The sequence below is a fragment of the Rhinolophus sinicus genome, linkage group LG01 (assembly GCF_036562045.2).
Source record: "Rhinolophus sinicus isolate RSC01 linkage group LG01, ASM3656204v1, whole genome shotgun sequence".
Taxonomy (NCBI): Eukaryota; Metazoa; Chordata; class Mammalia; order Chiroptera; family Rhinolophidae; genus Rhinolophus; species Rhinolophus sinicus.
In genome coordinates this window covers 126,375,491-126,392,036 of record NC_133751.1, presented here as the reverse complement: position 1 = coordinate 126,392,036, position 16,546 = coordinate 126,375,491, and the positions used below count along the sequence as shown (strand labels likewise).

Genomic DNA, 16,546 nt, shown 5'->3' with positions numbered 1-16,546 from the left:
AAGTGAGTTAGAGTGTAAATCAATTAATTTTGACCCCTCTTAGCTGTACCTCTTTTCTGCCTACGTTGCAGCAAGTGTGATGAAGGTGGGTATTGGAAAGTTGGCTTCGCAAGTTGGGTTAGTTCCATGGCTCTGGGTGAGGTTGTTGCCAGGCGTCACTGTGACAGAGGTGGTCTAATTAAAGTGGGATTGATTTATTAACAGAGCGTTACTGGTCACAGAATTTAGCAACTTGGAAGTGTTATGGGACTCAGGGTATTGCTAAAAAGTGCTAAGGCTCAAGGTAATTATTGCCTGATTTTGGAGAGAATGACAGATGGGTCCTTGTTGTTGCTATAAATCTAGCCTGTAATTGAAATAGTGTTCTTTGTTTGACGTTGTTGAAGGGCTCTGGCCTTGACCCTCAGTTGCCTTGCTGGCACTCTTGCCTCTCCGTGCATTTCCAAGGCACTTTGTCTGAACCTCTGCAACCCTCCCACAAAGCCTGATGGTTATTCAGCTGCTGGATTTGCATTTGGCTTTGCCCTCACAATAGGTTGCCTGGGTCTCTTCATTTTCCAGCTGTCTTTCTGTTTGAATTTGAGTTTCCAGCTGACATGCTTTCTGGCTTGAATGTGACTTAGTTAAAGAAGGTCTGGTCTTTAACTAGACCTGTATAAATATTTATTTAAGACTTCTGTTTTATGTGTGCTTCTGGGAGGGTGGCTGTTCTTATCCCCTTGCCACATAAATGGAAGTAGAGTGTAAGACAAGCAAAAAACCTGGGAGACAGGAGCTCCCTTAGACAGGGAGTGACATTTTGCTTGTGTTCCATACCCTGGCTTGCCTGGCCCTCCACCATGCTCTTGTGAACTGTTTGGGGAATTAGCAACCCGCTCATGTATGTGAGTTGGCCTAGAGAGAGGAATTTCAGAAACTTAGATGTAATAAAGACATGTAGCCAGAAGCATTCATGAGGTCACAATACAGATCACTCCCAGATGTGCATCATAGATCTGGTTTCTGCTTTTCTATTGTAGATCTTTGGCTATGTTTTTATGAGTTGGGCATTCACCCGCCCCCCCACCCCCAACAGAATAGATTTCTTGTTTTGATTTGAATGGTCCTATGTAATGGTTATAGAAAATGTGGAAAATACCAAAAAAGTTGAAAGGAAAAAAAATCCACTCACATATTCCCACCCACCAAAGATTAACCACTGTTATCAGTTGAGAGCTTTTGTTTCTAGTTGTTTTCAATGATTTTTTTTAAACATGGTTGTATTGTAAAGCTAGTTATAATACACATATCGTCCTGTATCTTGTCCTTTTCTACCTACATTTTTGCTAAAACAATAGGGAAATCTCATAAGTTTCCTCTTCTTCCCTTTGCTTCAGACAAAATGGCCTCACACATGCCAGGAGTTCCACCTCAGGTCCTTTGCATGGACTCTTCACGTTATCTGGAAGAGTATCTGGAAGAGTATCACACTATCTTTCCTCTCAGTGCCTGCATGGCTCACTCCCTCACCTCCTCTAAGTCTTTGTTCAAATGTCACCTTCTCAGTAAAGCCTTTCCTGATCTCTCTATTCAGTTTGCACCTATATTATTAGTCAGAATGCGTCCTGACCTGGATCCCTTCTTTCCCATGGCATCCAGTACTGATGGCACCAACATATCACTATCTGTTCATTATCAATATCATTATTCTAATTAATATGCTAACACAAGCATTAACCAACATTTTTAAATGTAAGCATTTTTAAATAGCTACATATAGCTTTTTTTTTTTAATGGACCATACTTGAATCATCACTCCACAGCTGGACATTTAGGTTATGTCTAGTGTTTTGCTATGATAAAGTGCATAAACCTACTATGAACCTTTTCTGTATAAAGTATTTTTTCACTGTTTAGACATTAAAAGAGATCCTTGGACATGGGGTTACTGGGTCAAGGTATTTTATATTAAGACATTTGGCTGCAAGTGATTCAAACTCAACTCAAACTGGCTTAAGCAAATGAAAGGGAATTAGTGGCTGATATATTTGAAAAGTATAGGGGTGAACTTCAAGTAATGCTCATTCCAGAGGTTCAGTCCATGTCATCAGTGGTCTGATTTGTATCTCTTTAATCTCTGCTTTCCTCTGTGTTGCTTCATTCCGAGACAGCCTCTCCACATTTAGGGCAACATTGCTGCCTTAAACACCTGTTTTCATGCTACCAACGCTACAATCTCCTCTTAGAAAGACATCCCCTCCCCAGTGTTTTCAGCAAAAACTCAGGACAGGTTCTCCTTGGCTCACATTGTGCCATTTTTGAATCATTCACTTTGGCCATAGGACACGGATATACTAGAGTGGGGATAATGAAGGCATCCCACCCAAAACACATAGTCTTAGGGTCAGGGAGGTACTGTTTCCCAGAGGAGACCCAGAGTGCTCTTACCTGGGGAGTGGGAATGGGAATGGATAATGGGCGGGCCCCAAACTACTGATCTTCATTTTGCTTATGAACATTTTAAGGACTCTGTGTCTTAGTTGTTTTTTTTTTTCCAAAGAAGAATAAAGAAGAAGATAGCATGGAAAGTGAGGGGCACTCAGTCACACCCTAAGCGTGCATTTTGGGTGTGTAAGGCCAGCTGGACCACATGGCAGTCTCCATCCACTCTCACCACTAGGCAGGAAACGGGCCTCAGCTCCCTGGGGAATGAGGCTCCGATGGCCTGTAATTGCATGCCTCATGGGCTGCTGGAGGCCACTGGCTCCCTAAGTGCATATTTAAGTTATGAGCTATGGAGACAGGTTCCAAATGTGAGGAGCAGAAACGTTCTTGAAACTTTTCCCTGCGGGATTCTGACCGCAGTGCTATCCAGATGAATTTGGAGGCTGCTGATAGTCGAGTGCTCCATTCCAGAGCAGCTTCAGTGTTTGTGAAGCAGACTTTGCACTGTCGGCTGGCAGACACAGGACTTCATTACCTTCAGCTCCAGGCCCCCTGCCCTGACTGAGAGCCGTCTTCCTAGGAGAGCTCTGCTGCACGGTTCCCAATGGCCTGTCCATCGACCTTGCCAGCTTGCAGCATCGTTGTCTGAGGTTGAAAGGACCCTTGTCTGTTGTCCACTGTTGAATTTACACCTGCCGTAAAGACACTGCTGAACTTTTGTTGGTGGCTTTCAGCTACCCTTACCCAAGTACATGTGGGGCTTCAAGGGGCACCTACCTTGTAATCTCTGCCTTGGTGGGTCATTCTGGCCCCAGCCTGCTGTTCTCCAAATGGAACCCATTCTTAGTATGAGGGAAGTTGGAAATGTCCTGATGGAAACCCCATAGTTTGCTCTCTTTCTGTGAGAACAGGGGCTGTCTAAACCAATCTGACCCTTTCTTTTGAGTCTGTTCTTATCCCAGAATTCGGATGTGTCACATTTAATTATAGGCCAAAATAAAATTAAGTTATTACTTTACACTCTTCATAAATTCCTATAAGGCTGCTGACCTCTTCCATTCACATCCTGGGCGAATGACTCTTTGCTGTTGTTTCATTTTGAGAACCAGGGAGCTGCTCACCAAGGGAGGCTGGCTGAGGGCCCTTCAGTGGACCCTGGGTTCTCCATGCAATTTTTGTCCTTTTCTCTCTTTCGATCTCATGGGGAGATGAGCTGGAGCCAATTTATAGGTAAATGATGCATGGTCATCCTTCCCTTCTGTGAAGGGCTCTGCGCTAACTTCGAGCACTCTTGCTCACGTTGGCCTTGGTGCATGGGGGACAGAACAGTAGTAATACTCCATTGAGCAGGTTGAACTCACACAAACAGAACTTTCCAATATAATTCTTTGAACGTTTGACATCTTGGGCATTGAGCCAGGGAAACCCACCATTCAATGGCCCGATCCTTTGTTGGAGTCCGGAGTCTACGAGACAAGGGTCTTCCGTATAATCAAGTGAGAATCCACCTCTTTGAAATCTCAAGCCTGCTGTCTACATGCCTGGTATTACCCAATAATGCGATTAAAACTTTTTAGAGTAATGATTTACTGCTTAGAAAGCAAGCGGTCTTCTGTGCTGGCGAGGGGAGTGCTTTTCTAGCTGTGTTCTCCATCCCAGGGTGCCCAGGCCAGATAGACACAAAGCAGGAACTCCAGCTGGGTCACCCTTCTTGATCCGTTGTATATATTGAGCATCTGTGCAAGATGTTAGTGGTATTTCAAAAGATTGTGCACTATTGGTAAAGAAGAAACCCACAAAAAGCATGCAGCTAAGATACTCTAAAAACAGGTTGTACAGGAAAAAACCATATACTCATTTTGACATGTTTCTATGAAAGTTTAGTAAACTAGTTAACAGTGACTGAGCACTTCCTGCAAGCCAGGGTCAGGGCTCTATAGGGCATCTTGGTGCTCAGGGGAACCCCCCACCCCAAGGGATCTGCTGCCGTTTTTACACATGCCCATGGGGTCCGTGAGTTGAGTTCTCTGGGAGGGTCCAGTGCCCCTTTGCACTGCACACCTGGGTTGCTGAGAAAGCTACAGTTGGTCACTGCACACAGCTAGCTCTGCCCTTCTCTTTATGCCAGTAAGAGCAGCAGGAGGGCTAACTGGAGCAACTCATTTCAGAAACAAAGCTGGTCAGGAATTTACTGGATTGCACTACACAGACTGAGGACTGGAGTGTGGCTGAGTCTCAGGAAGAGCTTGGAAACTTCTGGTAGCTGGAGGATTCTCTCTTGCCCCAGAGCTGAGTTTACCCCATATTTTTCTCGCTGCTCCTCAGTCTTCATGGCAAATGATGGCCAATCCTCACTCCAGTGTTTACAGGTTTCAATTCCAACAATGTAAATTTACCAGCTAGACTCTCTTAGTCTCAATTCCTAATTCACAGAAGATGAGCTATGCTTGCTTCACATGGGGTCAGATGACCGGTTGTGGCTGGGGGCAGGCATACAAAGCACAGCAGGGCTGTCCAGGGCCCATGCCTGGATCTTATGGGTGGGACAGAGAGCAGGTCCCACAGAAGGGACATGTGTTGAGCTGAGTGGGAGTTTTGACCTTCATGCCCCACGCCTCTCTTACTCCATGAGTGAGCGCTTGCAACACCTTTGCCTGGAACAATCCACTTCAAAGCTTTGCTGACCCACTCATGGGTAGGGTTTCATTTTTTTGGAGGGCGGACATTTGCTTGTTCAATGTGGAGAGCTGTCTTTAAGTCAAAGTGAGAACGGTCTGTGAAGCTGGACGTTGCTTTGCCACAGAACAGATCACTGAATTAGACAAAAGTGCTACTCCATTGACTTACCCCTCAAAAGTTAGATTTTTGAATATAGATAATAAATGTTTTAATGATAATTGTTACATCTATATTTGTATACATCTATTGTTTGAGATCATTTGTTATTGTTTTTCTAAACAGTTTTTCTTGAGGTCTACACTGGATTTTAAGCTCTAATGGGCAAGAGTTTCCCACCCCCACCCCAACTGTGTTAGCAACTGCGTGTGTATGTGGATACCACTAATTACCTTATCCTGGGGAAGTGTGGGCGGTTGTACTTTCACTTTGAAAGTTTAATGTAGTTCCCAGCTCTCTATTTCCTGTTGCTAAATTCTCAAAGTCTCAGCAGTCGTTTGACTGACAACTGCTTAAAATTTTCATTCTGAAACCGATCCTTTGGTGCTCAGAACACACTGGGAAGGAAGGTTGCTGCAGGTGAAGTCTGGAATCTTTTCACTTCACTCTTTGCTTGTTTTAGTTCTCAATTTTTACAATTACAGTTAATTTTTAATTTTATTCTCTTGGAACTTTTCCATTGATGTTTAAAAGGGCATATTAAATATATGAATATACTCACAAATGAGAGAAAATATCCATGAGGTCTTCAAATATTCTGAATCATATTTTCTTTCTTTTTAGCTGTCTCCGTTATGAGGTACAGCGCCTCTGCTTTTGGGTTTGCAGTAAGTAACCTGAAATGTACTTTATGAAGTTTGTACATTTTTCCTGAGCCCACAAATATCACCCTGGCTCTCAGTTAAGAGAGTGGTTAGCAGATGAGAGCTGAGCACGACAAACATACCTTTTAAGGAAATAGCTTCTATAAGAAATTACAATTTAATAGAAGGAAGCTACAGTGATGCTGTATGAGTCTCAAGAAAGATTAGGGGCCACATTTCCCACAACTGATTGAGAGGATGTTTAAGGATTTTAGCCCTTTCCCCGCCCCTCAGGGTTGTAGGTTTAAAAATGGGCACACACTGGAGTGAAACTTTGCTGGTGCAGGCACAGGTGCTGGCAGTGAAGAGTGGCGCTGCTGGTGCTAGGATGAGTCCGTCTGTAGGCCGACTAGGGGTAACCTGGGTTCCTCGCCTGCTTCCTGATGGGAGTTGGTTAGGGTAGACGGGTCTTGGGTGCTTTATAGGCTAGGCATGTTGAAAGCTTGGGTGAAGCTTCCCCATATCCCTTCAAGAGAGTGCTAATGCTTATAATTTTCCAGATGACAAGTGTGGTATGGCGCAATGGCTCTTACAGCGAGCTCCTGTAAACACCCTTCCTGCGTAGCCTTAGGGTTTCCTGTACTTAAGGGTACGGTTCCTGTTTCTAAGAATAGGTGTTCCTGTTCCCAAAAGTACTTCTTCCCTTTGTTATGAGAACTTCATGTTTTGGGGGTTGCAGATTCTTTTCCAAATCTTTTGAAAGGTGTGAACTGTCTCTCCAGAAAAATGCACATCACACACACATTCACACTCACACTCCTGTCTCTCCCCCTCCACACACCCCCATTCACTCCTTCATTCAGATAAAAGCATTGAATTTTTGTATATAATTTCCAAATGTCCCAGAACCCTTGGGTGACCCCAACCTTACTCTAGACCCCAGGTAGAACAGTCTCATTGAGAACCAGAAACAGACTGACCCCGAATCTTTTACTTGAGATATACAGGAAAATGCTGAAATTATCTACTTGCCACGGGGAAACAATTTCACATGTCAGAACAGTATAATTTCCCATATCTCCAGAGCGCTGGGAGCCAGAGGCCCTGGGAGCAGACAAACCACGCCACACGGTGCGGTTTCCCAGGCCATGGGAGCAGTGTGAGGTAAAAGGAGGATCTGGCATGTGGGGTGCCCTGGGCTCAGACCCCCAGAAGTCACCTTGAGGAGCGTGAGTGGCCTGCGTCATAATGATGCGAGCCCACCTTGCTCTAAGGCCACCTGCTCAGTTGTTCCGAGTCACTGAACAGTTGTCTTTTGTCTTCACAGTCATGTCCTATTAACTCTGCAAAACCACTAATGCCATGTCTCCTTCTCCTAGTTTGATGCCATCCTTGATGTCCTGTCATCGGCGATTGTCCTGTGGCGTTACAGCAACGCGGCCGCTGTCCACTCTGCCCATAGGGAATACATGTAAGTGGATTTCCATCTTCTCCCAGCCTGCAGGAGCCTTGCAAATGAAGGCTACATAATTAGGTTGTCAGCACAGCTTACCCTGCAGCTTTGGTCCCAGTGACAAGAATAAGGTCCCCAGATTGCCTTTGAGAATGGCTGGTGTGATATCAGCCACATGATAGGCCCCTTCTGGTATGGTCAGAGAGATGGGGTGTCCCTTTCTAATCCTCTCTGTTCTCTGCTATTTAGTCTGGAGTGAGTATCTGTATGCTCATTTGTCAGTCTATCAGTTTTTCCATCTATCCATCGATCTGTCAATCCATCCATCATTCCATCCTCTTTCTCTTTGTGTTGGAATCTTTGTTACTTTGAATTTTTATGCATTTTGCTTTCTAAGGAAGATGAGTTCTCCAGTGTAATTTACAGAAGACATCTTGAGGGCATTTTAAATTATTCTATTTGTCTTCCATCCTTGTCTATGTTGGAGGATATTGCTTGCCCCAGTCTCCACATCCTGTGAAGGATGATTTGTCTTTGAGGGATTTGTGTTTGTGACCATAAAACATGTGTCTTTTCCAACTTCTAGCTCTTTATTCCATTTGTAATCCTCAGGGTGATAACAGCACAGGTTCCAGAGTAAGATTTCTTGGCTTTGAATCTCAGCTCTCCAACTTGTTATTTCTGTGATCGTGGGAAGCTAACTGCTCTATGCCTTGTTTCCTCATCTGGAAAAGTAGGAAAACAATTCCTCCTTTAAGGGTTATTGTGGTGATTATATGAGTGAAATATAATGATCACAATATAATACACACACACACACAAAAACAGTGTTTGGCATGTAGTTAAGTAAACTTTAGCTGCCATCATTATTAATCATTAAGGGAACTCCCCTGGGGCTGAGCCACCACTGTAGGGCGAGAGTTTTGCCCCACCTCTGTAGCCTTTCAACAGTTGAAGATAAATGAGTAAATGTGCCTTGCTGTGGTTTGTGGTGGTGCCCAGACAAAAGGCACTCTTAGTGGGGATGCTATGTCATGCTCAAACATACAAATGTTGTTCGAATACAAATGTTGGGTGCCTGGGGACTCAGATAGTAATATATCTGAGATTGTGTGTGTCAAATGGAAAGCTTTTGAAAGATGACACCATAATTGACTTGCAAATGTGAATACATTTAAATTTAGTTCATCATTGGGTTTAGGTGGAGCAGAAAAACTTCTTTAAGTGTTAAATATTTCTCTTAATGTACTTTAATTCTTTTAACAAATATAGTTAAAGTATCAAATTTATGATATCACAGATGATATTGTTTTGGATAAGGTTAACTTTTTAAAAAGTGAGTCAACTTGTGGTTGCAAATAATTAAGCAAATAATAGTAGTAAAGCGGTTTTGTAATATTTCAAATGATGATACCATAATGACCAAAGGTGAATTAACACTTGTCTAGCCAAAAGAACAGCTGATGCATCCACCCAAGCTGTTGGCTTGCTGTTATTTGAGAAATGGAGTGAGAATCTAGACAGAACCTAGAGATATGCTCACATTTCAGGAGCTAGTCCCTCCCCTGTCAGAAGAACTTATATTCTTTGGTTCTACAGCTGTGTGGTCCAATACAGTAGCTTCTAGTAGCAATTTTAGCACGTGTATGTGGCTGGTACTAAGAGGTGTTGCAGGTGTAAAATACACATCAGATTCAAAAGATGTAGAAAGAAAAAAGAATAGACATTTTATTAATAATTTTAAAAATATGGATTATGTTTTGATATAAGAATATTTTGGATCTATTAAGGTTAAATAAACTATTACAATTAATTTTGCTTGCTTCTGTTTATATTTTTAATGTTGGTTTTAGAAATTTAAAATTACGTATACGATTTATATTATATTTCTTTTGGGCTTTGCCCTCAAAAGAGAAAGCTCTTCCTTCTGCCTTTTGTTATTTTAGATTTAATAATTCAGAATTTGATTTGCAATTCTAGAAATAATTGAGTTCAGTGTTTCTCAGTTTCTTTCCTCTAATTTGCTTATTTTTAATCTGATTTTCTTTAAGCTAAAATGAGTTTCTTACATCTTCTACACAAAGCCACACATTCGGTTGGGATCTCTGTGAGTATTTGCCAGGTAGCCTGAAGTTCTTCCAAGTAAGATTGTTAACAATCAATGTCTTTGGTCTCACTGTTCTTCATGATCCCAAAGCAGATACTGTTTCTTAAAAATGTATACCTATATTAATACCCATAAGGCAAAAACTCAGAGGAGTTGTTTTGATAATTCACAGATAATAGTTCATGCGATGATGCCAGTGAATTCATTCGGAGACTCTTAATCTAGAGATTAAAACGATACTCACAGTCCTCTATTGTTGGTTTTAGTTGAAAGTTTTAATCTCTGGCTCATTCCATGTAAATTAAAAATTCATGAAATCACCACCAGCTGAGAAACTGATGTTTGCATATTAATGAGCCTGACTGAATTATGAGAGGCAGAGCTAGGAAAGCTATTGGTTTTCAGTTACTTGCTGGAGAATAATATTTGAGAGAATCGGGAAGTACCCAACTGGTTCGTAGGTAATTCTTCTAATTTTTCCTACTTTGGCTGTAAGCTTCAGAATGAATCTTGAGCTTGGACTTTCCAATGCGAACAGAATAGATGCGTTCCTCAGCCTTGCCACCTGCTGACTGTAGATGTGACGGGGTGTTTGGTGCTCAGAGGAAGACAGTATGCCTTCAGCACCACCACAGAGCAGAGCCCCAACCAATAGTTTTGCTTTATACTTTTTTTATTGTAATAAAAAACACGTAATGTTACCATCATAAACATTTTAAGTGTATAGTTCAGTAGTCTTAAGTATAGTTGCATTGTTGTGAACATATCTCCAGCATTTTTTCACCTTGCAAAACTGAAACTATACTCATTAAACAACACCCAATTACCCTCTCTCCCATCCCTTGGCAACCACTATTCTGCTTTCCATTACTATGAACTTGAATACTGTATGTACTTCATATAAGTGGAATCATACAGTATTTGTCGTTTTGTGACTGGCTTATTTCTCTTAGCATCACGTCCTCAAGGATCATCCATATTGTAGCATATGTCAGAATTTCTTTCCTTTTTAAGGCTATTTAATATTCCACTGTATGTATATAGCACATTTTGTTTATCCATTCATCTGTTGATAGACATTTGGGTTGCTTCTACCTTGGCTATTGTGAATGCTGCTATGAATGTGAGTGTACATATATCTCTTCATGACCCTGCTTTCAATTCTTTTGGATATATTCTCTGGATGGTTTTTTTGAGGAACCTCCATACTATTTTCCATAATAGATGGTCCATTTTGTAACCCTACCGGCTAGTTATTTATTTCAAAAAGCTCCAAATTTGATTAGTCACCTTCTTTTGGGGAATGTATGTGTGGAGTAGGCAGACCATCAGTTTTACTCATGGTCAGGGATTTCAACAGGTGAGTAAGATACAAAGAGGGGTAAGGGAGTCAAGTTTGTTTGAAAGGAAGGGATTCTAAGAACACACCAGAATGACCAAACTGGGTAAGGAGGGATGGGAGGTTGATGGCAAGGTTAATGAATAGTCCTCATGGATTAGAAGTGTTGCTTAGCTCGACAATTGTGGGTGGCGCTGATTTGAGAGTGGGGTGCTAAAATCCAGGACTTCACTGGTGGTCCATTTATTGTTATGGATTTAGGATAGGAGTGGATGGCTGAGGTAGGGTGAGGACCAAATGTCATTTGTGAGGCTAGGAGTTGGCTGGATGCTCCAGCTGAGACTGAGGGAATGTTTGCAGAATTTAGGGAGGAGATGAAGGGGTTGGAGCAGGTGCTGTTGTCCTCAGTGAATGAAGGAGATAGGCCAGGAGGTTGGGTTAATGACAAGAAGATATACTGGGTGATTTAGTCTGCACATAACTAGGAGTATTGAGGGAGAAAGCCAGAGCTTTGGTTTGGCATTCAGCGGGACGAAGTCAGGCTTTGAGAAGGTGGATGAGAGCAAAAATGTTGCCTCCACTTCAAGGGACGGGAAGGCCACGTCCTCAGGGAACAACCAGGTTTTATTAGGCAAAGAGGTGAATGGAAGAGTCAGAAAAGAATCTGAAGATGTAGAGACTGGGAGTAGGAAGGGAGAAGGGCCACACAGGGTGACACGGAGGAGTGTCATTATAAGGCTGGGGTGGTGATGGTTGTCCTGGTGACAGTGGATTGCTACCAGGCCACTCAAAAGAATGAAGCACTATGTGGCCACTTATATTGTGATCTCCAAGGTTCATTCAGTGAAGAAAGCTTGGAGCAAAAGAGTGTTTAGGGTCTTTTCTCATTTGTTTTAATAGAAGAGGTTCGCATCCACACACACTTGTTTGGACATAGAAACTGTCTCTGCAGGGATACAAAGGAGACTGGCAGCAGTTTCGCCTCTGGGAGGGGGCGTGGGGACAAACAAAGGAGAGGAGACATTTTCTTTCTGTCCTTTAGGCCAGAGCTGTCCAGTAGAACTCCCTGGGATAGTGGACGTGTTGTGTGTCTGCACTGCCCCGTATGGCAGCCATTAGCCACATGTGGCTATTGAGTACTTGACCTGTGGCTAGAGGGACTGAGGAACTGGATTTTTAACTTTATTTAATTTTAATTAATTAAAATTAAAAGTCACATATGACGAGTGGCTACTATATTGGACAATGCTTCTTTAGCAGTTTGATTTTTAAAAAAAAAATTTAAAAATTGTTTTTCAGTTACAGTTGACGTTCAATATTATTTTACGTTAGTTTCAGGTGTACAGCATAGTGGTTAGACATTTATATAATTTATGCAGTGATCCTCCCATTAGTCTAGTGCCCACCTGGCACTAGACATGGTTGTTGCAACATTATTGACTATATTCCCTATGCTGTACTTTGCACCCCCTGACTATTAGTAACTACTAATTTGTACTTCTTAATCCCTTCACCTTTTTTACTCAGTTCCCAACACCCTCCACTGTAACCATCAGATTGTTGTCAGTATCTGAGTCAGTTTTCTATTTTGTTTGTTCATTTATTTTGTTCTTTAGATTCCTTGTGTAAGTATGATCATTTTTAATCCCAGTTTTTAACAGCAGACAAAGTTGTTAATAAATCAAAGTCCAGGGGATTTGGAAGTGAGAGAAAGATACTGAGGGGGGGAAAGGAGGTGCTGGAGGTGGAGGGTGGGGTAGACATTAGTATGGGAGGAATTGGCAAGGCCGAGGGACACAGGGCATTTCACGCCTGTCTTAGCGATTCTCAGCCCCGTGTACCGCATGAGGCGACAGGAAATACAGCCTCCTGCTGCCGTCAGCTGTGGAGGGCCATGGGGATGCTTGCTTCGGAAGGTACAGATTGGCGCACATCGGGGGCCTGTGGCATTTTACATATGATCACAGCACAGGTGGGAGGCCCTGTGGAGGCTCCCCAGGCCCAGCTGTCTCTTTGGGCCATGGGTCAGCTCCCTGAGATGGAGAGGTGCAGGCAAGTGGGAGGCTGCTCCCCTGTGCTGGCTTCTAAGTCTGCAGCACTGAGGCAAAACCTCAGCCCGGGAGGCCGTTCTCGTGTTCCAAGGGGACCTCCAAATGGCATTATGCTCAGCAGCAGATAGGAGAGCTCTGGAGGGGATATTCTTAGAGAGGCATAAATCTTTTGTGTATCTTCTCATGTGAAATAAATGGGGAACATTGGTTCTCACCCAGGCAGGGTATTAGCTCCGTTTTCTTTGCCAATTTGCTGAGTCAAATGCTTGGCCTGAAAACTACCAGTTGACAAGATAGGCTTGATCATTGGTTTCAGCTGTATCCATATTGCTTTTGGAAATAGCTCCAGAAATTAAAACAGAAAAGTCACTGATTCGGTTAAGAAGTGTCTGATCTAAGTAGACTGCAAAGGTTATGAGTTATACCAAGAACATGTTAAAATAGTACCACCTCTCCCCCTCTTCTCATGTGATATTCGATCTGGCCCTACCTTGAGGACTCTGGGAAAGTGCATCGCATTTCCTCCATGTTTGTCTAGTGCTGTTAACTTTACAAAGCTCTTGAGTGTATATTAGCTCAAGAGCAGACATTGGACTGGAAGAATAAATAACCTGGAAGGTATCCTCAGTGACTGATGAGAGCCAGTGTAGAAGGCAGAGCCTTGACAGCAGGGCTTCAGCTCATGGCCTTGAATAGTTTGGATTTAGTCTTGCTTGAGGGCAGAAGGGAGTTGCCTTCCGCTGTCATGAAAAGGACTTGTGAAACCTGCCACAATACAGACATAGCATTAATGGTTGTGGTGATGTGGGCAGGGTATATTAGAATAAGGAGTGTTGGGTTCCTTGGACCCTGTTCGGAGTAGAATTGTGTCCCCCCAAAACATATGTTGAAGTCCTGACCCGCAGTACTGCAGAATGTGACCTTATTGGGAAACAGGGTCTTTGCAGTAACACTGCGTTAGATGAGATCCTGACCCAGTATGACTGGGGTTCTTGTAAGATGAGGAGAAGAGACAGAGAGACACATACAAAGAGAAAATGACCATTTAATCACGTGGGCAGAATTTGGAGTGGTGTATATACAAGGCAAGGAACACCAAAGATTGTTGGTAAACAATGGAAGCTGGAAGAGGTAAGGCAGGATTCTGTCCTCCAAGTTTCAGAGGGAAGGTAGGCCCGCTCACACCTAGATTTCAGACTTCCAGCCTCCAGAACTGTCAGAGAGTAAATTTCTATTGTTTTAAGCCACCTAGTTTGTGGTGCTTTTACAGCAGCCAGGGGAAACTAATACTGACCCTGGGAAAAGTTCTCTGTCAGACCTGCACTCACCTGCTTTGTGACCTTAAGTGATTGATTAATCTTTCCAGAACTCTGTGTTCTTGTGTATGAAAGTGGGAGGACTATGATAACTACCAATTGTGGTAAAGATTAAACCTGATGTTGAATGAAACATTGGTATATGCTCAAAAAAATCTTAGATCATTTATTTTTCCATTGCTAGAGTTTTGAAAATATTGTTTAATTAGTCATACTGGGATAGTTTGAAATTGTCTACCCTGTTGTTTTATTTTGATTTTCAAGTGCACGGGATAAAAGAATTTGCAAAAAAAATTTTAAAACTCAAACACACACTTTGGCATATGTAGAAATTTGCTTTTAACCTCAAGACATAGGGTAGTAGTATAGTGAGGTGATGAAAGATTATTCCTTGGTTTCCTGATTTTATGCCCCCACATCCCGTCCACTCAAAAGAAATCTGGAGCAAGACAGAGCAATACATGATTATTGTGAAATGTTGAAATTCATAAAGGTGCAAAGAATACAGTAAAACTCACTTGTTATAGGGCCTCCCAGAGCTAACATTTTGCATGTGTAATTTATATATACATACATACATACAAACACACACACACACACACACACACACACACACACACACACACACATATTTAAACCTAAATAGAGATGTTGTTCATATACCCTTTTGAAAAGCTGGGTTTTTTCCACTTATCACCATGTTTTGAATATCTTTCCATTGTAGGGTAGAGATGTTATTTTTTGAGAGGTATGTGGTATTCTGTGTACAGATTGAACATATTTTGTTTAAACAATTTTCTGCTAAAGACGTAGGTTGTTTCTAGTGTCTTGGGGTTAGAAACAACCCAAAATAACTGTCCTCAAACGTTGGTGGTATTCTAATGCTTGTCCTCTTATTTCTTTAGGATAAATTACTAGAAGTCTGAGTCAAAGAATTTGCTAACTTACAATTTTGATGCCCAATGTCAAACTTTGCTCGAAAAAGGTCTGTTTATTCACCTTCACCAGCACTAAGTGTTATAATTCTTTTTTGATCTTAGCCACTTATCCAGGTATAAAATTGAATTCTTCATGTTAAGTTGCATTTCTTTAGTTACTGGTATAGTTGAATATATTCTTATATGCTTTTATGGCAACTGTATTTCTTCGGGGAAATGGGTGTCCAGAATTTTAGATGAGAATTTGAAGCCTTTTATTTCTGTTTTGGGACATTTCCCAGACTCCAACTACTAGAATTTAGGTGAGTAAAGAAGTACAACTTAATAATGGAGCAGATCCTTTCGTCCCCACCCCCAACCCCCCGTTCTTTTTCTTTTTTGCAGTGCCTTTTTTTTTCCTTTCCTAGATCTAATTACCTGTATTTGATTTATGTATTGGTATCTTTGTTTATTGTCCATAGCCTTCACAAGATTTGAAGCTCACAAAGGCAAGGGTATTCCTTAACTATTTTATTCTTTCCACCCCCAATCCCTAGGACAATGCCTGATATTTAGTAGATGCTCATCAAAGAGTGCAGAATGAAAGATTGAACTATGGAACCCCATCATCTTATGGAAAGTTTTGATATCTTTTATGAAGATGATAATAAGTATTTACTGAGCACCTGCCTTTGTGTTAGGTAGAAGTATTATTTAACACCTGGTAGCGAAGGTAAATATTGTTCCTGAAGGCTCATGGCTAGAACGGAAACATCTGCTGTTTGAACCTAGGTCTTGCTTGCTCTGAAATTTGCTTGTAACCATTATGCCACTTCTCCAAATGATCATTTGTGTGTCTTGGTTTTGCCAAATGTTTTATCCCCCCTGTCCCCTCCACATCCTCCTGGAAATGCCCCTTCCTAGAAATTAGCTGCAACTCAAAATTAGTTGGCAAGAGAGGGAACGTGGTTATGGATCCGGATGAATTAAGAGCTATAAAATTATCCAACTTGAAAGGCAGTCTTGGGCTTTGGTTCTGACTCTGCAAGGTGGGAAATGGTTGGCAGTTGGCCAGACATGGATGAACTTTCTGGGCAAGGGTTGGCATTCCCAGGAGCTCGTAGTTCATGTCTGGCATCTCCTGGCAAATGGTTGCCACGGCAAGCACTGCAGCCCTCCCATGTCTCAAAGGCCTTGCAAATGAGGACATTGGTGTTGGCTGCAGCCTGGAATTGTCCCATGCTCTTTGAAACTTTGGTTCCTGTTTTCAGGCCACGCTGGCACCTGGGGAGGGCCTGCTCCATCCTGGGCTGAGGGCTTTGCCATCAAGGAACAGGAATCCACCTTTATCCACGGCTGTGGCCTCTCCTCTGGCACCTGCTGCCAGGAGAAGGCATTTGCTGAGTGGAGAACACCAGAACCCAGCACTGTGGATATTTTTCCCTAAGGAGAGTCACCCT

General features: G+C 42.3%; 1 protein-coding gene across 1 annotated transcript in view; it reads left to right on the top strand.

Moving 5' to 3' along the window:
• The window catches only part of TMEM163 (transmembrane protein 163), a 214,217-nt gene that overhangs the window by 131,278 nt on the left and 66,393 nt on the right, over positions 1-16,546 (top strand). The window contains exons 3-4 of the mRNA XM_019731141.2: positions 5,884-5,927; positions 7,283-7,374. Of these exons, the coding sequence (XP_019586700.1) occupies positions 5,884-5,927; positions 7,283-7,374 (136 nt within the window). The remainder of the gene's footprint in view (positions 1-5,883; positions 5,928-7,282; positions 7,375-16,546) is intronic.